The sequence below is a fragment of the Mirounga angustirostris genome, unplaced genomic scaffold, assembly GCF_029215605.1.
Source record: "Mirounga angustirostris isolate CCGP_5_RB_7025 unplaced genomic scaffold, mMirAng1.0.hap1 SCAF_7, whole genome shotgun sequence".
NCBI classification, from domain to species: Eukaryota; Metazoa; Chordata; class Mammalia; order Carnivora; family Phocidae; genus Mirounga; species Mirounga angustirostris.
Window position 1 is genome coordinate 34,573,328 of NW_026991715.1, and position 21,454 is coordinate 34,594,781.

Below are 21,454 nucleotides of genomic sequence, written 5' to 3' on the forward strand. Positions count from 1 at the left end.
GAGAATAAAGCCTTAAATCCTTCAGCCTAGTAGTGAAGGAATTAAACTTTCCTGCCTTTGCCTACTACTGTCTTACATATCTCTAGTTTTAGAACATGGAATATAGCATATGTTCAATCAATAATTTTAAAAAGATTTTATTTATTTATTTGATAGAGAAAGAGAGCAAGCACAAGTGGGGGCAGAGACAGATGGAGAGGGAGAAGCAGACTCCCAGCTGAGCAGGAAGCCCGATGTGGGGCTCGATCCCAGGACTCTGAGATCATGACCTGAGCCAAAGGCAGACACCTAACTGACTGAGCCACCCAGGCGCCCCCAATCAGCAATTTTTGAATACATATACAGTACTGAAATAAACCACCTAGGTGAGTCCCTACAAGGTAGAAGTGTGGGTGGGCTCCAGAGATTAGGCATGTTTTACTAAAGAGTGCCTTGAAAGATAGATAACTTTTCAACTGGAAGGTTTTACTGTTGGAGAGATAAGTATGAATAAATGAGCAGAGTTTGCTCTAGTGAATGTGTACTTGAGGGATGGAACAGGGGAGATTCTGAAGGTAAGAAAGCTAGTAAAGAATTTTTTATAATATTCTAGGTATCAAGTAATGGAGACATATCATGACAGTCAAAATGGATTGAAAGAAACATGTACAAAAGGCATTAGCAAAGTAGAAGCAACCTAATAATGAATGATTCATTACAAATGATAAGAGAAAGACAAATAACAGGATGACACTAACTTTTTTAGTTTGGTCATCTAGGAGGATGAGATTGCCATTAACCAAGATGCAGAATACAGTTGAAGAAATAGTTTGTGTATGTTTGTCCAGCTAGCAAATGGAGAGAAACATTTAATAAAATGTTACTCTTGTGATTCTAAAAGAATGCCACTGTGATTGGAAATACAGGTCTGGAACTCAGGGGAGATTATAGATGTAGATTTGGGAGTAATTCCCTTATGGAAAAAAATCTATGAAAGGATAGAATCAGAAAAGAGAGATTAAAAAATGAGAACATGTCCAAGTAAAGAAGTTAGGTGAATAGGTATGTTCGTTCTTGGGGTTGCTGTAGCAAATTACCAAAAACTGGGTGGCTTAAGATAACAAAATTTTATTCTCCCACAATTTGGGGGACCAGAAGTCCAAAATCCAAATGTTGGCAGGGCTGTACCCTCTGAAGCTCGAAGGGAAAATCTGTTGTCTCTTGCACCTTCTGATGGCTATCAGCATTTCTTGGCTTGTGGCTACACGACTCCAATCTCTGTCTCCCTGGTCACATTGCCTCCCTTTCTGCATATCTACTTATCCATATGTTTGCTTTATAAGGATACATGTGATAACACTTTAAGGCCCACCTGGGTAATCCAGGCTAAACTCCTTCTCTCCGGACCCTAAACTAAATCACATCATTTGCCACAGAAAGTAATACTCACAGGCTCCAGGGATTAAGATTGTGGGCATATCTTTTAGGGGAGTCACCATTCAACCCACTATAGTCGGCTTAAAATCGTAAGGCTATGCAACAGACAGTTGAAATAAAACTCAAAGTGCAGTACATCAAGTAACTGTTAGAAGTTTGAGGTGAAGAGAAGGGATAAACAGAACTAGCTTTTCCCCCCAAGAAGTAGCAAATTTAAATGTGTGTGTGTATAATATGTGTACATATGTATGTGTGTGTATATATATTAAAAAACATATGTATATACATATATATGGACACATGAGTGTTTTTGTAGTGTGAGGAAAAGAAGCAAGTAAAAAAGGAGATACTGAAGATGAGACAGGCAGATTAAGAATGAAGATGAAGATGAGGGGCGTCTGGGTGGCTCGGTCAGTTAAGCATCTGCCTTCCACCCAGGTCATGATCCCAAGGCCCTGGGATCGAGTTCAGCGTCCTGGCTTCTGGCTCAGCGGGGAATCTGATTCTCCTTCTCCATCTGCCTCTCTCCCAGCTCATGCTTGCTCTCTATCTCTCTTGCTCTCTCTGTTAAATAAATAAATAAATAAATAAATAAATAAATAAATAAATAAATAAATAAATAAAAATCTTTTTAAAAAATGAAGCTGAAGGTGAAAAATATGGGGGCATCTGGATGGTTCAGTTGGCTAAGCATCTGACTGCATCTCAGTTTGGGTCTTGATCTCAGGTTCTTGATCTTAGGGTTGCGAGTTCCAGTGTGGAGCCTACTTAAAAAGAAAACAGAAAAAAAGGTGAAAAATATGGAAGCGGTAGAAAAGAGAATAATATTTTAAGAGCATAGGGTTGACTTTAAAAGTGGGGATCATTTTTCTTTAGTAGGGAAAGAAAAATGTTGATACAAGAAGAGAGCCATCAAGTTCATATCTGATTATTTATCTCTCTGTGTAAATTATCTGAGACAAAAATGGTGGAAATGAGGTTGGGAATTTGAGAAGAAAATATGGAAGAATCTCTGTATGCAGGAGGAAAGAGTTAATCAGGAATTCATTTGAAAGTCCAAATCAAGGTAAAGGTGAGAGTAAACTTGTAGAGAATATAGTGATCATGGTTAAGTAACATCCCTAAATGGAGAAGCTAAGTAAGAGAGAGAAAATGAATAGTTAGGCTGTGTGTTGGAAGCTAAAGAAAATGTTAGACGAGTAATAGAAGTAGGTGAGTGCTTTTGGAGTGTCTGACATATTTCACATAGTTGACTCTGTAATCTAGGTTAGGTGGAGTGGAAAGGGAAATAAGGCAGAGCGTGATAGACAAGAACAACTACAAATAATCAAGGAACTGTTCCCTGATACAAGTAAAGTTATGTTAGTGAAAGTAATGTAACAGGGGAGGAGGATGGGGGTAAGAGAATATCAGATACTCTACTCAAATTTTCAGAGATGAGCAAAGACACAGAAATGAACTCAACTATTATTTCCTACAGAGTTGTGCACAGGACAGGCAAGATAATTATTGGAGCTGTACTATATCTTTCATAGCACTATTTTGCCTGGAACTTTGTGGCTTGGTAAAGATAGTTGTAGCAATAGGTAAAAGTAATATTCTCTTCCTTTCTTTCTTGCTAAAGATGTGTTAACATCGGGGCACCTGGGTGGCTCAGTCGTTGGGCGTCTGCCTTCGGCTCGGGTCATGATCCCGGGGTCCTGGGATCGAGCCCCGCATCGGGCTCTCTGCTCGGCCAGGAGCCTGCTTCTCCTTCTCCCACTCCCCCTGCTTGTGTTCCCTCTCTAGCTGTCTCTCTCTCTCTCTCTGTCAAATAAATAAAATAAAATCTTAAAAAAAAAAAGATGTGGTAACATCTCTGCTTACCTGTTGATGTTTGGAAAATCAGAGTCAATTGAAATGATAGTAAAGTTATTCCCAGGGATGGGGAAGAGAAGAGGGAAGTTTAACCTATTGGTATTAACTTAAATTCCATCAAATACATAAGATGCTAGTTCTTGGCATCTTTTATGTAAAGAAAAATTCAAAGCATTGTTATATCTTAATGATCTAAATTACTGTGTTTATGCACAAACATGCTCACATACAAACTCATACACACATTGGCAGGACTCTTCCTTTAAATACAAATATTTTATCCACATTTCACATGCATATTTGGGGGAATTTACACATATGGTATATTTATACATCTGGTATATCACTTATTAATATTTTCCACAATCATCTGTTTTATTCTTATAATTGATTATATTTCCATTTGGCGTTAATAGCTGTTGTGTGAGCAGTTCTAAATAAATATTACAGGAAAAAGACATTCCCAACCGAAACCACCAAAGTTAGGCAGAACTGGAGACTGGTTTCCAAAAGTGAATATTGAATATTCCTCTTTTAAAATTCTGCATGGGAGAGCCTGGTTGGTTCATTCAGTAGAGCATGTGACTCCGGATCTCCGGGTTGTGAGTTTGAGCCCCACATTGGGTGTAGAGATTACTTAAAAATAAAATCTTTTTTTTTTAATTTTATTTATTTATTTGACAGAGAGACACAGCGAGAGAGGGAACACAAGCAAGGGGAGTGGGAGAGGGAGAAGCAGGCTTCCCACGGAGCAGGGAACCTGATGCGGGGCTCAATCCCAGGACCCTGAAATCATGACCTGAGCTGAAGGCAGACACTTAACGACTGAGCCACCCAGGTGCCCCTTAAAAATAATATCTTAAAAAAAACCTCTGCATGAAAGTTTTACCCTTGCAAAAATATATTTGTGGAAAAATGGAACTCAACCAATTCTCAACTGGCATCCTATACAGAGCAGAATACAGTGATTTACTGTTTCTGGAAAGAAAGACATTTAATCTTCAATTACGTGTTTGCAATGAAAAAAAAAATCATGAAATGACAAAAAAACAAAAAAACCCCAAAAACCCTCTACATCATTGGAAAATGTGAAGACCTAATCATTTTTACAGTTACACATTCATGCACATGGTGTCGCTCTTCACTGAGAACATTTCCCAGAAAGTGCCCTCACTTCCTCCTTCCTGCAGAAAATTTGGCAGATAATGGGAAACCTCTAGTGAATCCTCCCCCAGAGCCCGTGAAGAGTCAGTTTGCGGTAAGGTATAACTTATACTTCAGATATCTTTGAATCCTTTTGCGTGTACCATGCTGTTCTCCTGGAGAGGAGGCCCAGGAGCCCAGAGTCTGCTGCTGTCGCTTCTGCTTCTCGCAGCCTGGAAAGCAGGGAGTGGCCAGGTTCACTACTCAGTCCTGGAGGAGGCCAAACACGGCACCTTCGTGGGCCGCATCGCCCAGGATTTGGGGCTGGAGCTGGAGGAGCTGGTGCCGCGCCTGTTCCGGGTGGCGTCCAAAGGCCACGGGGACCTTCTGGAGGTAAATCTGCAGAATGGCATTTTGTTTGTGAATTCTCGGATCGACCGGGAGGAGCTGTGCGGGCGGAGTCTGGAGTGCAGCATCCACCTGGAGGTGATCGTGGACAGGCCGCTGCAGGTTTTCCATGTGGAGGTGGAGGTGAAGGACATTAACGACAACCCGCCTGTGTTCCCTGAGAGCAAGAAAAGAATAATCATTGCAGAATCTAGACCCCCAGAAACTCGGTTTCCACTAGATGGCGCATCCGATGCAGATATCGGAGTAAACGCGGCCTTGATCTACCGAATTGATCCCAACGAGTATTTCGCTTTGGACACACAAAACAATCGTGAACAAATGTCTTCGTTGTCACTTGTATTGAGGAAATCACTGGACAGAGAGCAAATTCAGGAGCATAGTTTATTATTGACAGCCAATGATGGGGGTAAACCGGAGCTGACCGGCACAGTTCAGTTGTTGATTACAGTTTTGGATGTGAATGACAATGCCCCAGAATTTGACCAGTATATTTATAAAGTGACAGTGTTAGAGAACGCATTTAACGGAACATTAGTGATTAAGCTAAATGCCACAGATCTTGATGATGGTACGAATGGAGACATAATCTACTCATTTAGAAAGCCTGTATCGCCTGCGGTGTTGCATGCATTTATCATAAATCCCAACAGTGGGGAAATTAGAACAAGAGGTAAACTAGATTTCGAAGAAAAGAATTTGTATGAAATATCGGTGGAGGCAATAGACAAGGGGAATATTCCAATGGCAGGTCATTGTACCGTTTTGGTAGAAATACTAGATATAAATGATAACATCCCAGAAATTACCATCACTTCTCTGTCGCTCCCCGTGAGAGAGGATGCTCAGGTGGGCACTGTCATCGCCCTGATCAGCGTGTCCGACCGTGACTCTGGCGCCAACGGGCAGGTGACCTGCTCACTAACACCTCATGTCCCCTTCAAGCTGGTGTCCACCTTCAAGAATTACTATTCGCTGGTGCTGGACAGCGCCCTGGACCGAGAGAGCGTGGCGAACTATGAGCTGGTAGTGATAGCGCGGGACGCAGGCTCGCCTTCGCTCTCCGCCACGGCCAGCGTGTCCGTGGAAGTGGCGGACGTGAACGACAACGCGCCGGCATTCGCGCAGCCCGAGTACACGGTGTTCGTGAAGGAGAACAACCCGCCCGGCTGCCACATCTTCACGGTGTCTGCGCGGGACGCCGACGCGCAGGAGAACGCGCTGGTGTCCTACTCGCTGGTGGAGCGGCGCGTGGGCGAGCGAGCGCTGTCGAGCTACGTGTCGGTGCACGCGGAGAGCGGCAAGGTGTACGCGCTGCAGCCGCTGGACCACGAGGAGCTGGAGCTGCTGCAGTTCCAAGTGAGCGCGCGCGACGCGGGCGTGCCTCCCCTGGGCAGCAACGTGACGCTGCAGGTGTTCGTGCTGGACGAGAACGACAACGCGCCCGCGCTGCTGCCGCGGCCGGGGGCGGGCGGCGGCGCTGTGAGCGAGCTGGTGTCGCGGTCGGTGGGCGCGGGCCACGTGGTGGCGAAGGTGCGCGCGGTGGACGCCGACTCTGGCTACAACGCGTGGCTGTCGTACGAGCTGCGGCCGGCGGCGGGTGGCGCGCGCAGCCCGTTCCGCGTGGCGCTGTACACGGGCGAGATCAGCACGACGCGCACCCTGGACGAGGCGGACTCGCCGCGCCAGCGCCTGCTGGTGCTGGTGAAGGACCACGGCGAGCCGGCGCTCACGGCCACGGCCACTGTGTTGCTGTCGCTGGTGGAGAGCGGCCAGGCGCCCAAGGCGTCGTCGCGGGTGCTGGCGGGCGCCGCTGGCGCCGAGACGGCGCTGCTGGATGTCAACGTGTACCTGATCATCGCCATCTGCGCGGTGTCCAGCCTGTTGGTGCTCACGCTGCTGCTGTACACGGCGCTGCGCTGCTCGGCGCCGCCCGCGGAGGGCGCGTGCGCGCCTGGGAAGCCCACGCTGGTGTGCTCCAGCGCGGTGGGGAGCTGGTCGTACTCGCAGCAGAGGCGGCAGAGGGTGTGCTCCGGGGAGGGCCCGCCCCCGGCCCCGCCCCCGCCCGCGTCCAAGACCGACCTCATGGCCTTCAGCCCCAGCCTTCCTCCGTGTCTGAGTTCTACGGAGGGAACCGGTGAAAGAGAACCAGACTTAGAACATTTGAAAGAGGTGAGTTCGTATTAAAAACTGCCCTACTCTTTTAGCCTAACTCTCAGTTTTTTCGTTTTAAGGTTCGTCATTCTCAGTTGTAACATTATTCTTTGATTTTGCTCGTCGTCATGGTATTTTTTTTTTTTAAAGATTTTATTCATTTATTTGACAGAGAGAGACACAGCGAGAGAGGGAACACAAGCAGGGGGAGTGGGAGAGGGAGAAGCAGGCTCCCCGCAGAGCAGGGAGCCCGATGTGGGACTCGATCCCAGGACCCTGGGATCATGACCTGAGCTGAAGGCAGTCGCTTAACCAACTGAGCCACCCAGGCGCCCTCGTCGTCATGGTATTTAATGAGTGTTATTGACATCATGGATTGAATTATTGTTCAGATTGGGACGCCCGGGTGGCTCAGTCGGTTAAGCTTCGGACTTTATTTCGGCTCAGGTCCTGATCTCAAGGTCGGGAGATTGAGCCTCAGGTGGGGCTAGCTCTGAGTGTTGTGCCTGCTTAAAATTTCTCTCTCTTCCTCTCTCTTTACCTCTCCCCGCACCCCACGCGCCTGTTCTGTCTCTCCAAACAAACAAATAAATAATTGTTCAGATTGAAATCGTAAATAAAAAGCCGTAACAAATTGCCCATAATGCTAATCATTTGTGCGGGGTTTTTTTAGTATTACTAACAGTTTGTAAGTATTTATTTCCTAGGTGCACATTTACAAGAAACCACACATTATGAATACTTAAGCGTTCAGAAAGGTTTGTTTAGTGAGGCTAATGAGAATTTTTAAACAAATGTCTTTATTTAAAAAATTTATACATATGCCTGTATATGTATTTTCTTTTAAAGAGCACATAACCTCTTACAAAAATGCCCTTTAAAAGTTCATTTTTTTCTTTTTAAAAAATATTTTATTTATTTACTTGAGAGAGGAGAAAGAGCACAGAGGGAGACAGAGAAGAAACACCTCCCCTCTCCCCGGTGAGCAAGGAGCCCGATGCAGGGCTTGATCCCAGGGCCCTGGGATCATGACCTGAGCCAAAAGCAGACACCCAGCCGACTGAGCCACCCAGATGCCCCAGTTCATTTTTGTTTCTTTAAAAAAAAAAACAACTCTTTTGGTTTAGTCCCTCCTCATTTTCTTCTGGGCACATCACCATTCCCGTCAGGTATCCAATACAAAGGAGGCTTGTGATTTTCTTTTCACATATTTATTTGCAGTCACTTAATTGCTCCACACGTGCATGCATCTGGTGGATTTTTTTGTTATTGTTTATTTTAGAAAGTTTATTAGGATAGATAATGCATTTTACACTTCTCAATCACCAATGTCTTTGGAAATCCCCACAAATCTGATACTTTTAATAGCTGTCTAGTACCTCATAATGCAGGATGAATCATTGATATATTGTTATTCACTTGTTGATGAGCACTTTGTTTCAAGTGTTCTTTTTTTTTTTTAAAGATTTTATTTATTTATTTGAGAGAGAGAGAATGAGAGACAGAGAGCATGAGAAGGAGGAAGGTCAGAGGGAGAAGCAGACTCCCTGCCGAGCAGGGAGCCGATGCGGGACTCGATCCCGGGACTCCAGGATCATGACCTGAGCTGAAGGCAGTCGCTTAACCAACTGAGCCACCCAGGCACCCGTTTCAAGTGTTCTTTTGCCCTCATAAACCATGCTCAACTATCATTTACATATTTCTAAAATATTGGTGCTTTTATTTCTGTGAAATTCACTTTCAGGCATGAACAGACACATCAAAAGGTATTAATAATTTTAATTTTAAAATGTGTTGCTAGAGGGGCGCCTGGGTGGCTCAGTCGTTAGGCATCTGCCTTCAGCTCGGGTCATGATCCCAGAGTCCTGGGATCGAGCCCCCGGAGCCCCGCACTGGGCTCCCTGCTCGGTCGGGAAGCCTACTTCTCCCTCTCCCACTCCCCTTGCTTGTGTTCCCTCTCTCACTGTGTCTCTCTCTGTCAAATAAATAAATAAAATCTTTAAAAAAAATGTGTTGCTAGAGTACGTTCCAAGAATTTTGTCATACTTTTAATTTCCACCAGCAAGTAATGAGCACCCTTTCTTATCTCTAAAATCAATAGTGGTTTTATATATCATTGTAACTTTAATTTTAATTCCACATACCACCAGTGAATTTGAGCATATTGTCATTTGTATTTGGTTTTCTTTGATTTGTCAATTAAATTCGTGCCCATTTTTATTTGAAAAGTTTTTTTTTTTCAGTTTAGGAAAGTTCTTTGTAAAAAACAGATATTAACTTTTATCTTTTACCTATTTCACAATTTTTTTTCCTCCTATACAATTTATATTGATTTGTTTATAGTATATTTTGCCATGTAAAAGTGTTTTTTATATTTCTATATTAAAATATGTTTATTTTTCTTTTATGGATTTTATAGTCTCCATGTTTAGTTAGGAAGATCTTAATTTTTATATGGAACATCCATTAATTAAAATAATAAACATTTATTTTTAATTTTAAATTTATTTGAAAAATTGAAATATAGTTGACCCATAACATTGTATTCATTTCAGATATACAATGTAATTATTTGATATTTGTATATATTGGGAAATGATCACCACAATAAGTCTAGTTAATACCCATAACCACATATTGTTACAAAATTTTTTTCTTGTAATGAGAACTCTTCAGATCTACTCTTTTAGCAACCTTCAAATATGCAATTCAGTATTATTAACTATAGTAACTATTCTGTGTATTACTTATTTATTTTATAACCAGAAGTTTGTACCTTTTGCTCACCTTCACCCATTTTGCCCACTCTCATCCACTGCAAATGGCAAGCACCAATCTGTTCTCTGTATCTTTTAGGTTTTTTTAGGTTCCACATAAGTGAGATCATTTTTCTTTTTCTTCTTTTTAAAGAAAAGATTTTATTTATGTATTTGAGAGAATAAGAGAGAGAGCATGCACAAGCAGGGGAGGAGGGGCAAAGGGAGAGGGAGAAGAAAACTCCTCACTGGGCAGGTTGCCCAGTGCGGGGCTGGATTCCAGAACCCTGGGGTCATGACCTGAGCCAAAGGCAAATGCTTAACTGACTGAGCCACCGAGGCGCCCCCTTTTCTTTTTCTTTTTTAAGACGTATTTATTTCAGAGCAAGAGAGAGAGAGAGAGAGCGCACGCAGGGGAGAACAAGGGGGAGGAGCTGATAAGAGTCTTTTTTTAATGAACCTATTTATTTATTTATTTATTTATTCATACTATTATGTTATGTTAATCACCATACATTACATCATTAGTTTTTGATGTAATGTTCCATGATTCATTGTTTGCGTATAACACCCAGTGTTCCATGCAGAACATGCCCTCTTTAATACCCATCACCAGGCTAACCCATTCTCCCACCCCCTCTAGAACCCTCAGTTTGTTTTTCAGAGTTCATTGTCTCTCATGGTTCATCTCCCCCTCCGACTCCCCCTCTTCCTTCTATCCTTCCTTCTTCCCCTCCTGCTATCTTCTTCTTCTTTTTTTAACATATAATGTATTATTTGTTTCAGAGGTACAGATCTGTGATTCAACAGTCTTACACAATTCACAGCGCTCACCATAGCACATACCCTCCCCAATGTCTATCACCCAGCCACCCCATCCCTCCCACCCCCCACCACTCCAGCAACCCTCAGTTTGTTTCCTAAGATTAAGAATCCCTCATATCAGTGAGGTCATATGATACATGTCTTTCTCTGATTGACTTATTTCGCTCAGCATAACACCCTCCAGTTCCATCCACGTCGTTGCAAACGGCAAGATTTCATTCCTTTTGATGATTGCATAATATTCCATTGTATTTATATACCACATCTTCTTTATCCATTCATCTGTCGATGGACATCTTGGCTCTTTCCACAGTTTGGCTATTGTGGACATTGCGGCTATAAACATTGGGGTGCATGTAGTCTTAAGCAGACTCCGCTCTGAGCACAGAACCCTATCCAGGCTCCATCTCATGACCCTGAAATCACCACCCTGAGATCACGACCTGAGTGGAAACCAAGAGTCCGACACTTAACTTACTGTGCCACCCAGGTTCCCCAAAATCATTTTTCTTAATATAGTTATTTATTGCTATAAACTTCCCTCTTAGCCCTGCTTTTGCTGCATCCCATAAGTTTTGGTACGTTGTGTTTCCATTTTCACTTGTTTCAAAATATTATTTCCTTTTGATTTCATCTTTGACCCACTGTTTTTCAGGAGTGTGTTATTTAATTTCCACATATTTCTGAATTTTCTAGTTTTCCTCCAGTTATCGACTTCTAGTTTCATATGGTTGTGGTCAGAAAAGCTACTCTGTATGATTTCAGTCTTATTTTGTGACCTAACATATGCTCTATCCTGGACAATGTTCCATGTGCGCTTGAGAAGAATGTGTATTCTACTGAAGTTGGTGGGTATGTTCTGTACATGTCTATTAGGTCCATTTGGTCTAAAGTAGAGTTAAAATTCAATGTTTTCTTATTTATTATCTGTCTGGATCTTCTATCCATTGATGAAAGTGGGGTATTGAAGTCTTAGAGTGGTTATCACACCACCATATTACAATATTGGGTATTGTTAATCCAACTCTATACTTACTTTTACCAGCATATGTTATGTTTCCGTATGTTTTCTTTCTTTTTTTTTTAAAGATTTTATTTGGTCACCTGGGTGGCTCAGTCATTGAGCATCTGCCTTCGGCTCAGGTCATAGTCCCAGGGTTCTGGGATCGAGTGACACATCGGGCTCCCTGCTCAGCGCGAAGCCTGCTTCTCCCTCTCCCACTCCCCCGCTTGTGTTCCCTCTCTTGCTGTGTCTCTCTCTCTGTCAAATAAATAAAATCTTTATTTTTTTAAAGATTTTATTTATTTATTTGACAGAACGGGAGAGCAGGAGAGCACAAGCAGTGGGAGCGGCAGAGGGAGAGGGAGAAGCAGGCCCCCTGCTGAGCAGGGAGCCCAATGTAGGGCTTTATCCCAGGACCCCGGGATCACAACCAGAGCCGAAGGCACATGCCCAACCAACTGAGCCAACCAGGAGCCCCTTCATATGTTTTCATGTTACTAGTTATCACTAGTTATCATCCTTTGATTGCAGCTTGAAGAGCTCCTTTCAGCATTTCTTGTAAGGCAGGTCTAATGGCAATGAACTCCCCAAGCTTTTGTTTATTTGGGGAAGTCTTTATCTCGCCTTCATTTCTGAAGGATAACTTTGCTGCATAAAGTATTCTTTGTTGGTGGTTTATTTTTATTTCAGCACTTTGAATTATATCACCCCATTCTCTCCTGGCCTGCTGTGTTTCTGGTGATAGCCTAATGGGGGTTCGCTTATAAGAGAGAAATTTTTCTCTCTTGTTCTCTTAAAATTCTCTCTTTGCCTTTGATTTTATACAGTTTTATTATAATTCATCTCAGAGAAGATTATTTCGGATTGATATTTTGGGGTGACCTATTAGCTTCATGAATTTGGATATCCAAATCTTTCCCCGTGTCTGAGAAGTTCTCTCTCATTATTTCTTTAAATAAGCTTCCTACCCCTTTCTCTCTTCTTCTGAGATTCCAGTGATAGTTTCTTTTAAAGGTGTCCCTGGGGCGCCTGGGTGGCTCAGTCAATTAAGCATCTGTCTTAGGCTCAGGTCATGATCCCAGGGTCCTGGGATGGGGCCCCGCATGAGGCTCCCTGCTCAGCGAGGACCCTGCTTCTCCCTCTCCTGTTCCCCCTGCTTGTGCTCTCTCTCTGTCAAATAAATAAATAAAATCTTTAAAAAATAAAAAAAATAAAGGTGTCCCATAAGTCCTGTACGTCCCATAGTTTTTCTTCATTCCTTTTCACTATTTTTTCTTTTTGTTCCTTTAAAAAATTTTTTTAACTTAAATTCAATTTAGTTAACATATATAGTGTATTATTAGTTACAGGAGTCGAATTCAGTGATTCATCAGTTGCATATAACACCCAGTGCTGATTACATCACATGTCTTCCTTAATGCCCATCATCCAGTTACTCCCATCCTCCCACCCCCCTCCCCTCCAGCAGCCCCCAGTTTGTTTCCTATAGCGCTCCTTTTGACTGGATAATTTAAAATGATCTTTGTTGCTCCCTCTAGTGTCTATCTGCAGCATTTCAGTTTTCTGGTTCTACAGCAATAAGCTGTTCTCCCTTGTTCTCAGTGGTCACTAGGCATTCAAAGTGTGCTAGTTTCCTGTCAGCACCCTAAGTCAGGTAAAACAGATACCAGCTTCTTAGGCAGCTTTCCAAAAACCCAAAAGTCTGGACACACCCTCACTTTTCTCTCTCCTTCCCGAAGGAGCAAGCTCTCCCCTTGGTTTTTGTTGTTGTTGTTGTTCTCCCTAGCCTTCAGGCATCCAAATGATGCCAGTTTGATCAGTTCTCTGATTGAAGCAATATAGAAACTAGTCCTTTAGGCAGCCTTCTGAGAAGCTGATACACTGGACACATGCTGTGTTCTCCTCTTTCCTCTTGAAGGTGAAATAGCAAGCCAGGGTGTTCTTTCTTGGTGCTGAGGTGTGCCAGCGTGGGTGAGGGGCTGATGTGAGCAAAGTAAAAGTATTCTTTGTACTTGTTTCAGCACAGCTATTTCAGCCTTGTGTTCACCTGGGGTACTCCAGCTTCGTAACTGGATTCTGGAATCCTCATAAAGGAATTTTGGTCCATATATTGTTGTTCATGGTATTTTTGTGGGGAAATAAGGGCTGGGAATTCCTATTCTGTTTTGGCAACAACCTGAGCAAACTAATATATAAGATATAATACATTTATTGATTTTCAGATATTAAACCAACTTTGCATTTCTGGGATAACTCTTACTTGGTGATGGTATATAATTTCTTTTATATATTGCTGAATTTGGTTTTCTGGTATTCCATTGAGTATTTTTGTGTTTATATTCATAAAAGATAGTGGTCTGCAGTTTTCTTTTCTGGTGATGTCTTTGGTTTTGGTATCAGGGTAATATAACCCTCAGAATGAGCCAGGAAGTATTTGCTCCTCTTTTTTAAAAAATATTTTATTTGTTTATTTATGAGAAAGCAGGGGAGAGGAGGAGGAGAGGGAGAGCGACAAGCAGATTCCACACTGGGCACTGAACCTTACATGGGACTCGATCTCAGGACCCTGGGATCATGACCTGAGCCAAAACCGAGTCAGGTGCTTAACCAACTGAGCCATTCAATTGCCCCTTGCTCCTCTTCTATTCTTTGAAAGAGTTTGTGAAGAACTGCTATTAATATTTATTAAAATGTTTGATAGAATTCATTCATGATGGCTTTTGGTTCTTTTTTTTTTCTGTGTAGTTCTAATGTTACTAATTCAATCTTTTTACATTTCATATGTCCAGTCAGATTTTTCTACATTTTTTTTACCCAATTTTGGTATTTGGAGTTTGTTTCATCTAAACTACTCATTAAGGGGCGCCTGGGTGGCTCAGTCGTTAAGCGTCTGCCTTCGGCTCAGGTCATGATCACAGGGTCTTGGGATCGAGCCCTGCATCGGGCTCCCTGCTCAGCGGGAAGCCTGCTTCTCCTTCTTCCACTCCCCCTGCTTGTTTTCCCTCTCTCGCTGTCTCTCTGTCAAATAAATAAAAAATCTTTAAAAAAAAAAACTACTCATTTATTGGCATACAATTGTTCATAGTATTCTCTTATCTTTTTTATTCCTTTAATGTTTGTAGTACTGTCTCCTTTCATTTCTGGTTTTAGTAATTTTCATTTTCTTGCTTTTTCTCTTGGTCAGTCTAGGTAAAGGTTTGTCAATTATGTTGATCTTTTCAAAGAACCAACTTGTGGCTTTGTCATCTTTCTCTACTGTTTTTCCCTTCTTTATTTCATTTATTTTTGCTTTAATCCTAATTATTTCTCTCCTTCTGTTTGCTTTAGATTTGGTTTGCTTTTATTTTTCTGGCATCTTAAAGTAAGAGGTTAGGTTATTGATTTGAGATATTTCTTCCTTTTCAGTGTCAACATTACAGCATTTTCCTCTGAGCACTTTTAGTTGCATTCCGTAAGTTTTCATATATTGTGTCTTCATTTTCATTTATCTCAGACTGTTTCCTAATTTTCCTTGTTCTTCTTTGACCCGTTGGTTATTTTAGCATATGTGATTTAATTTCCACATATTTGTGAATTCCCCACATTTCGTTTTGTTATGATTTCTAATTTCATTTTGTTATGGTCAGAGAACGCATTTTGTATGGTATCAGTCCTTTTAAACTTATTGAAGTTTATTTTATGGCATGGTGTTGGGAAGGGCACTCTCATGTTCAGTCTTTCAACTTTCACTCAGTCACATAAGAAGGGGTCTTGGGGGGGCACCTGGGTGGCTCAGTTGTTAGGTGTCTGCCTTCAGCTCAGGTCATGATCCCAGGGTCCTGGGATGGAGTCCCACATTGGGCTCCCTGCTCGGCGGGAAGCCTGCTTCTCCCTCTCCCACTCCCCCTGCTTGTGTTCCCTCTCTCGCTGTATCTTTCTATGTCAAATAAATAAAATCTTAAAAAAAAAAAAAAAAGAATGGGTCTTGTGCTTGGAACCCCTTCCTTACCAAGAAATGGAGTCTACACAGCCAGTGCTAGGCTTATCATCTTGTGTGGGAATATCTTTCCCTGTTTCAGGCTCACGGAAGCTCTTTTGTCTCTGCTTGGAGCACGTGAATCATGTGGCACCTGGCCAACCCCACTGTTGTATCTATCCTCTGTGAATAGGGGAAAAGATCTTTCTACTATGTTACAAGAAGGGTGCATGTAGGCATATTGCCCTGCAACAGCCTCTAGGGGAAACCCACTGGCCATGGGGTACTGATGCCCAATACTGAAGCTGATCTTGCTCTGTCTTTTCTCTACCTAAGTACAATGCTGTTCCATCCCGCTGGACTGTACTGTGTTCTTCTTGGCAACTCTGATACCAAGATGCAATGGGCAGAAAGTATTTAGAGTCCTCCTTTGGTGTTGATAACTGGTGCACAGTCATCTGCTTGACACTTAGCATGTGGTCTGTTATGGAGAATGTTCTGTATGCAGTTGAGAAGAATGTATATTGTGCTGTCAGTGGATGAGTATTCTGTAGATGTCTTCTAGGTCTAGTTGGTTTACAGTGTTTTTAAAGCCTTCCGTTTCCTTACTGATCATCTGCCTAATTGTTATCCATTGCTGGAAGTAAGGTATTAGAATCTCCAGCTTTTAGTACTGAATTGTCTATTTCTTCTTTCATTTCTGTTAGCTTTTGCTTTATGTATTTAGGGGCTCTGTTGTTAACTGTCTATATGCTTATAATTTTTATACTTTCCTAACAAACTCTTGTCATTATGAAATGTCCATCTTTATTTCTAGTAATATTTTTGTCTGATATTAGTATAGCTGCTGCAGCTCTCTCGGGGTTGCTTTTTTCATAATATATGTTTTTCCATCCTTTACTCTCAACTTATTTGTATCTTTGAGTCCAAAGGTGCCTTCTGTAGATGGCATATGGTTGGACCTTGTAATTTTAATATCTAGTCTGATAATTCTGCCCAAGAGTGAATCTAGGGATGTAGTAAGGAATCCCACCAAGTTCTCACAGTGAACATCCAAGAAAGATCCCTTTGTGACTCTGGCAGTGAGACAGATGTACATGTTTATTCTAATCTTTCTTATAGTATTTATGGAGATCCCATTTTGGCTTGTTTTTGATTGAGACTCATTTTCGAAAGGAGTTCCTTCAAGACTAGCTATCTGCAGGTGAAGAATGTAAATGGATGGGCCAGCAGTGCTCTGGACTAACATGAAGGTATCCTTATTACTGTTTGGTAGAGTGGTTTGTGTGTACCTTAGCTTTTACATACCTCCAACTGCTGAGAATTGGCAGCTGCAGAGCAATTTGTTATCCAGAATGTTCTCTTCACCTTACTACATACAACCTTAGGTTCACTCTTGAAATAATAGTGCTTCTGCTCTCTGTCACATCTAGTCCTGCTTTCTTTTATATTTTGTGCTGACAAATAGGATTATAGGAGAATCCTGCCAGATTCAGCCTATGTACCTAGATCTTTTTGTTTCAGTCTTGGGAGGAAAAAGTTTTCTCTACCTTCAAGGTTCTTTTGGCTGGTCTAAGAAACAGAACAGAAACAGAAAGGGGTAGGGTCTAAGGCTTCAAAAGGGAAGAAGGAACTTCATAGGAAGAATGGAAAGAGTAAATGTTTGGTAAACAAATGTGTGCTGGGCCATCCCAAAAAAATATGACATTGGGAGGACTTTGATCAAACAGGCCTTGCTAGCTTCTTCCCTGTCTACTATTCTAGTTCATATTATGCTGCAGTTATCTATGGTGATAGCTGCCTTCTGGGAACAGGTCCTGTAAATTCTTTTAGGCAGTTAGAGGGGAGATAAAAAAAAAAAAAAAAAAACAAACTTCCTGAGTCTTCTGTTTCTTAAAATAACTAGCCTATGATGAGCATGGGTTGTCGTATATAACTTTGAAGCATTGAATTCTATACCTGAAACTAATATTGCACTGTATGTTAACTAACTGGAATTTAAATGAAAACTTGGGAAAAAATAACCAGCCTGAAATAATACACCAGCCAAAGAGACAGATTTTGGGGTGGCAAATTTTGCATTCCTGTAGTTCCAAACAAGGAATCATTTGTTTTGCATTTCAGTGTGAACCACTACTCTGGGAAACCCCAGTCTACCAGCTCTTCCCAAGTCTCCAGTGGCAGGAATTCACTCTTAGCATTTTCTCACATCACGGTCCAATTTTTGTGGCACTTGGTAACTTCTTTTCATATATATTATGATTGAAGTTCAAAGTGTTTTATAGAGTTTCATCAAAGATGAAAGCTAATTATGTCACTGAACTCTTTTTAGTTCTAATCATTTTTTCTTTAATTTTCTGGGATTTTATGAGTAGAAAATTATATTACCTATAGATTTATCATCTAACAATATGTGTTATCCTTCTTTCTAACACACACACACACACACACACACACATTTCTTTATCTTATGTTGACCAGAATATCCAAGTTGGTATTGAATAATAACTATGACATGAAGTGTCTTGTTATGCTCATGATTTTTTGTGGAAATAATTCTGGTGTTTTACTGTTTAAAATGAAGATTTGGAATGCCTGGGTGGCTCAGTCGGTTAAGCGGCTGCCTTTGGCTCAGGTCATGATCTCAGGGTCCTGGGACTGAACCCTGCATTGGGCTCCTTGCTCAGCAGGGAGCCTGCTTCTCCCTCTGCCTGCTGCTCCCCCTGCTTGTGCTCTGTCTCTTCCTCTGACAAATAAAGAAATAAAATCTTTAAATAATAAATAAAACGAAGATGGTCATTGTTTTGTGACAGCTGTCAAATTTTTATCAAATTTCTTTTAAGCATCTGTCATAATGATGATCTAGTAATATTTTGTTTAGCATATTTTGAAACTATAATGTGAGATTTATGTAGAGTCTTTTCTGGAGAATGTTGATAGAGTGTCTTTGTCAGATTTTTATTTCAGGTTAAGCACTAATAAACCGATGTCAGGTTGATTGGTAATGGTTGCAGGCCTTCCTTTTCAGCCACACTTGATGAAAATTTTCATCTGCAGCTCAGAGGAAGATCTAGTGTGACCGCTTACCAAATATGTAGCAAAACAAAATTTGAATGTAGATAAAATATATTATGTGATTGAACTAGATAGGTTAACTTTTAACCCAATGATATTCAGCAAATTGAAGTAAAAAGAAAAAGTACACAAGTCTAGGACTTTTTGATCTGTGGCTTAAGAGCATCTAGAAGAAATAGGTATGAATTTTAGTTTTCAATCCATCATGAAAAAAGTATGTGATGAGCTAGATGCAATTTTATTTTTATTTTTATTTTATTTTATTTTTTAAAAGATTTTATTTATTTGAGACAGAGAGAATGAGAGATAGCATGAGAGGGGGGAGGGTCAGAGGGAGAAGCAGACTCTCTGCCGAGCAGGGAGCCGATGCGGGACTCGATCCAGGGACTCCAGGATCATGACCCGAGCCAAAGGCAGTCGCTCAACCAGCTGAGCCACCCAGGCGCCCTAGATGCAATTTTAGACTCTGTTCCTTGGTTTGTAATATTTAAAATGAAAGTGATGCAGGCTGGCTGGGTCCAAGGATGCAGAGGGGGTCCCACAGGACCAGCCAAGAGGGTCCTTGGCTTCACACAGGATGGAGATCAAACATGAGCCCAGAGGAAGTGAGAGCAGGGTTTATTGAAGATTCATGGAGAGAGCAGATACAGACAGTCTGGGAGACTCAGAAAGGAAAGAGAGAGAATCTAATCTTTGCTTGGCATTTAGGGTTTGGATTGAAGACAGTGGTCTGTCCCCTCAGACATTCAGGAATTGGTCAAAACAAGGATGAGTTCTTAGACATCCTCCATAAGTCACTGAGGCTCTGGAGTCCGTGGTCTTGGAAAACAGTTGTGAGGACCTCTCTTGGTCACTCCTTAGATGTTATCTGTTGTGCTGGAAGACTCTGAAGAAACCATTAACTCCTTGACTGTTACAAGGAGGACATACATTAAGGCATGTGTAAGACAGGGAAACTGAAGGGACCACATGAAAAAACTGTTTTTGTTCCTTTTCCTTCTTCTATTCTTGCTAGGACCTATACCCCCACCTTACCACATGCCTTAATATATGTTCTTCTTATAAAGGAGAAAAGATCTCTTATAAAGGAGAAAAAGATCTCCTCTTTTTATGTCAGATGTGGCCAACCTGGAGTATGACTTTAGGTTCTGAGGGCTACACTTTGAAGATGAAATAGAAAAAGATTTTTATTTTTTTTAATTTTTAAATTTTTAAAAAAGATTTTATTTATTTTTTTGACAGAGAGAGACACAGCGAGAGAGGGAACACAAGCAGGAGGAGTGGGAGAGAGAGAGAAGCAGGCTTCCCACTGAGCAGGGAGCCCAATGTGGGGCTCGATCCCAGGACCCTGGGATCATGACCTGAGCCGAAGGCAGACGCTTAACGACTGAGCCACCCAGGCACCCCTAGAAAAAGATTTTTAGAAAAAGGTAATTTTTGGAAAATTGGTACATAATTGTAAAAAGTAGTGAGCAAACACAACATAGAGTCAGAGTGAAGATTCTCGAAGAAAAGTTCAAGATACTTTATATGGTATTATGTCATGGAGAAAAACTAGCTCCTTGGGATTAGAAATTTGAGAAAGAAATTCTGTAGTAATGTGTTATTGGTAAAGGATGCAAGTAAAAAAAAAAAGTGACATAGGATGTTGTATATTGAGAGTGCTTTAGCCACTTAATTTGTGTGCCCAGAGTCTAGCTAGATACTTAAGAAACAAAATTTGAGTAATATAGATCTCTACCCCCAAAGAACTCCTCTGTTAGACTTGATTTGGGGGCAGGGGTGAGAAGACTTGCTTTAGACACTTCATCAGCCTTTATAGGATGAAAATGTGCTTAATGTTATGCTGATATCATGTCTTTAAATTTAGTTTAAGTAGATAATATATTCCCAAGGAATAATTTTAAGCACTAAGAAAATCTGGTTTAGAGACACCTGGGTGGCTCAGTTGGTTAAGTATCTGCCGTCAGCTCACGTCATGATCCCCGGGTCCTGGGACTGAGTCCCGCATCGAAGGAGCCTGCTTCTCCCTCTGCCTGCTGCTCCCCCTGCTTGTGCGCGCTCTCTCTGACAAATCAATCAATCAATCAAATCTTAATTTTGTTTTAAGTGCAATATTCTTTTGTTGTGGGTCGTCGAGCACAAGGGCCAAGAAATTCTTGAGATACAATATGGTGCAACTTAGTAATTTATTTAAGTAGTGCGGGGACAGGACCCCTGGGCAGAAACAGCTGCACTGTGGCTGTATGAAGCTGGTGGATATATGCTTAGTGCTGAAGCGAGAGGGGACATGCAGGGAGTATTAGATCATAAATATTTCTTTGAATTTCTACTCATAAAACTACATTTGCAAGATTTCTCTGGTGCTTATCATCCAGTTCAATATTAACTACCAGTGAGATATACAGGCAGTCATGAGACCCTTTAATGATGTATTTGAGCCTTATTAAAACTATGCAGGCCTTCTGGGCTAAATGTGAACATTTTTCTGCTTCCATCCCTCGTCACTTTTGTGGTATGTATCAGATTTACTATTTTCTCATTTGGCTGCAAGATCTCTAGTAGGAGCTTATGCATTATTGCTAGAAATCTTTTGAATTTATAACTTAAGGCCAAATTTGGTTGGGAGAGCTTTATAATAGTAAGTCTTGGCAATAGAACCCAAGCAGAAATTAAGACTTTCTGTATTGAGTCCACTTAAAGTTGTACTTGTGCCTAATTAAAGCTTGAAAATGCCTGAATTAGGGGAAACTATGGAAAATGGCATAAAATGGCAAAATGAAATATTAGGTTCTGCCAAAGAGAAGTTTTATCAATTTATGATTTAATGTTCACCTAGTTATCTTATACAAAAGGAAAAAC

At 41.5% G+C, this 21,454-nt stretch overlaps 1 protein-coding gene across 1 annotated transcript in view; it reads left to right on the forward strand.

The window, feature by feature from the left end:
- Positions 1 to 3,965: 3,965 nt before the first annotated feature.
- LOC123857300 (protocadherin alpha-C2) overlaps positions 3,966 to 21,454 on the forward strand; it is a 104,301-nt gene continuing 86,812 nt past the window's right edge. The window contains exon 1 of the mRNA XM_064596004.1: positions 3,966 to 6,996. Coding sequence (XP_064452074.1) covers positions 4,582 to 6,996 — 2,415 coding nt within the window. The 5' untranslated portion in view covers positions 3,966 to 4,581. The remainder of the gene's footprint in view (positions 6,997 to 21,454) is intronic.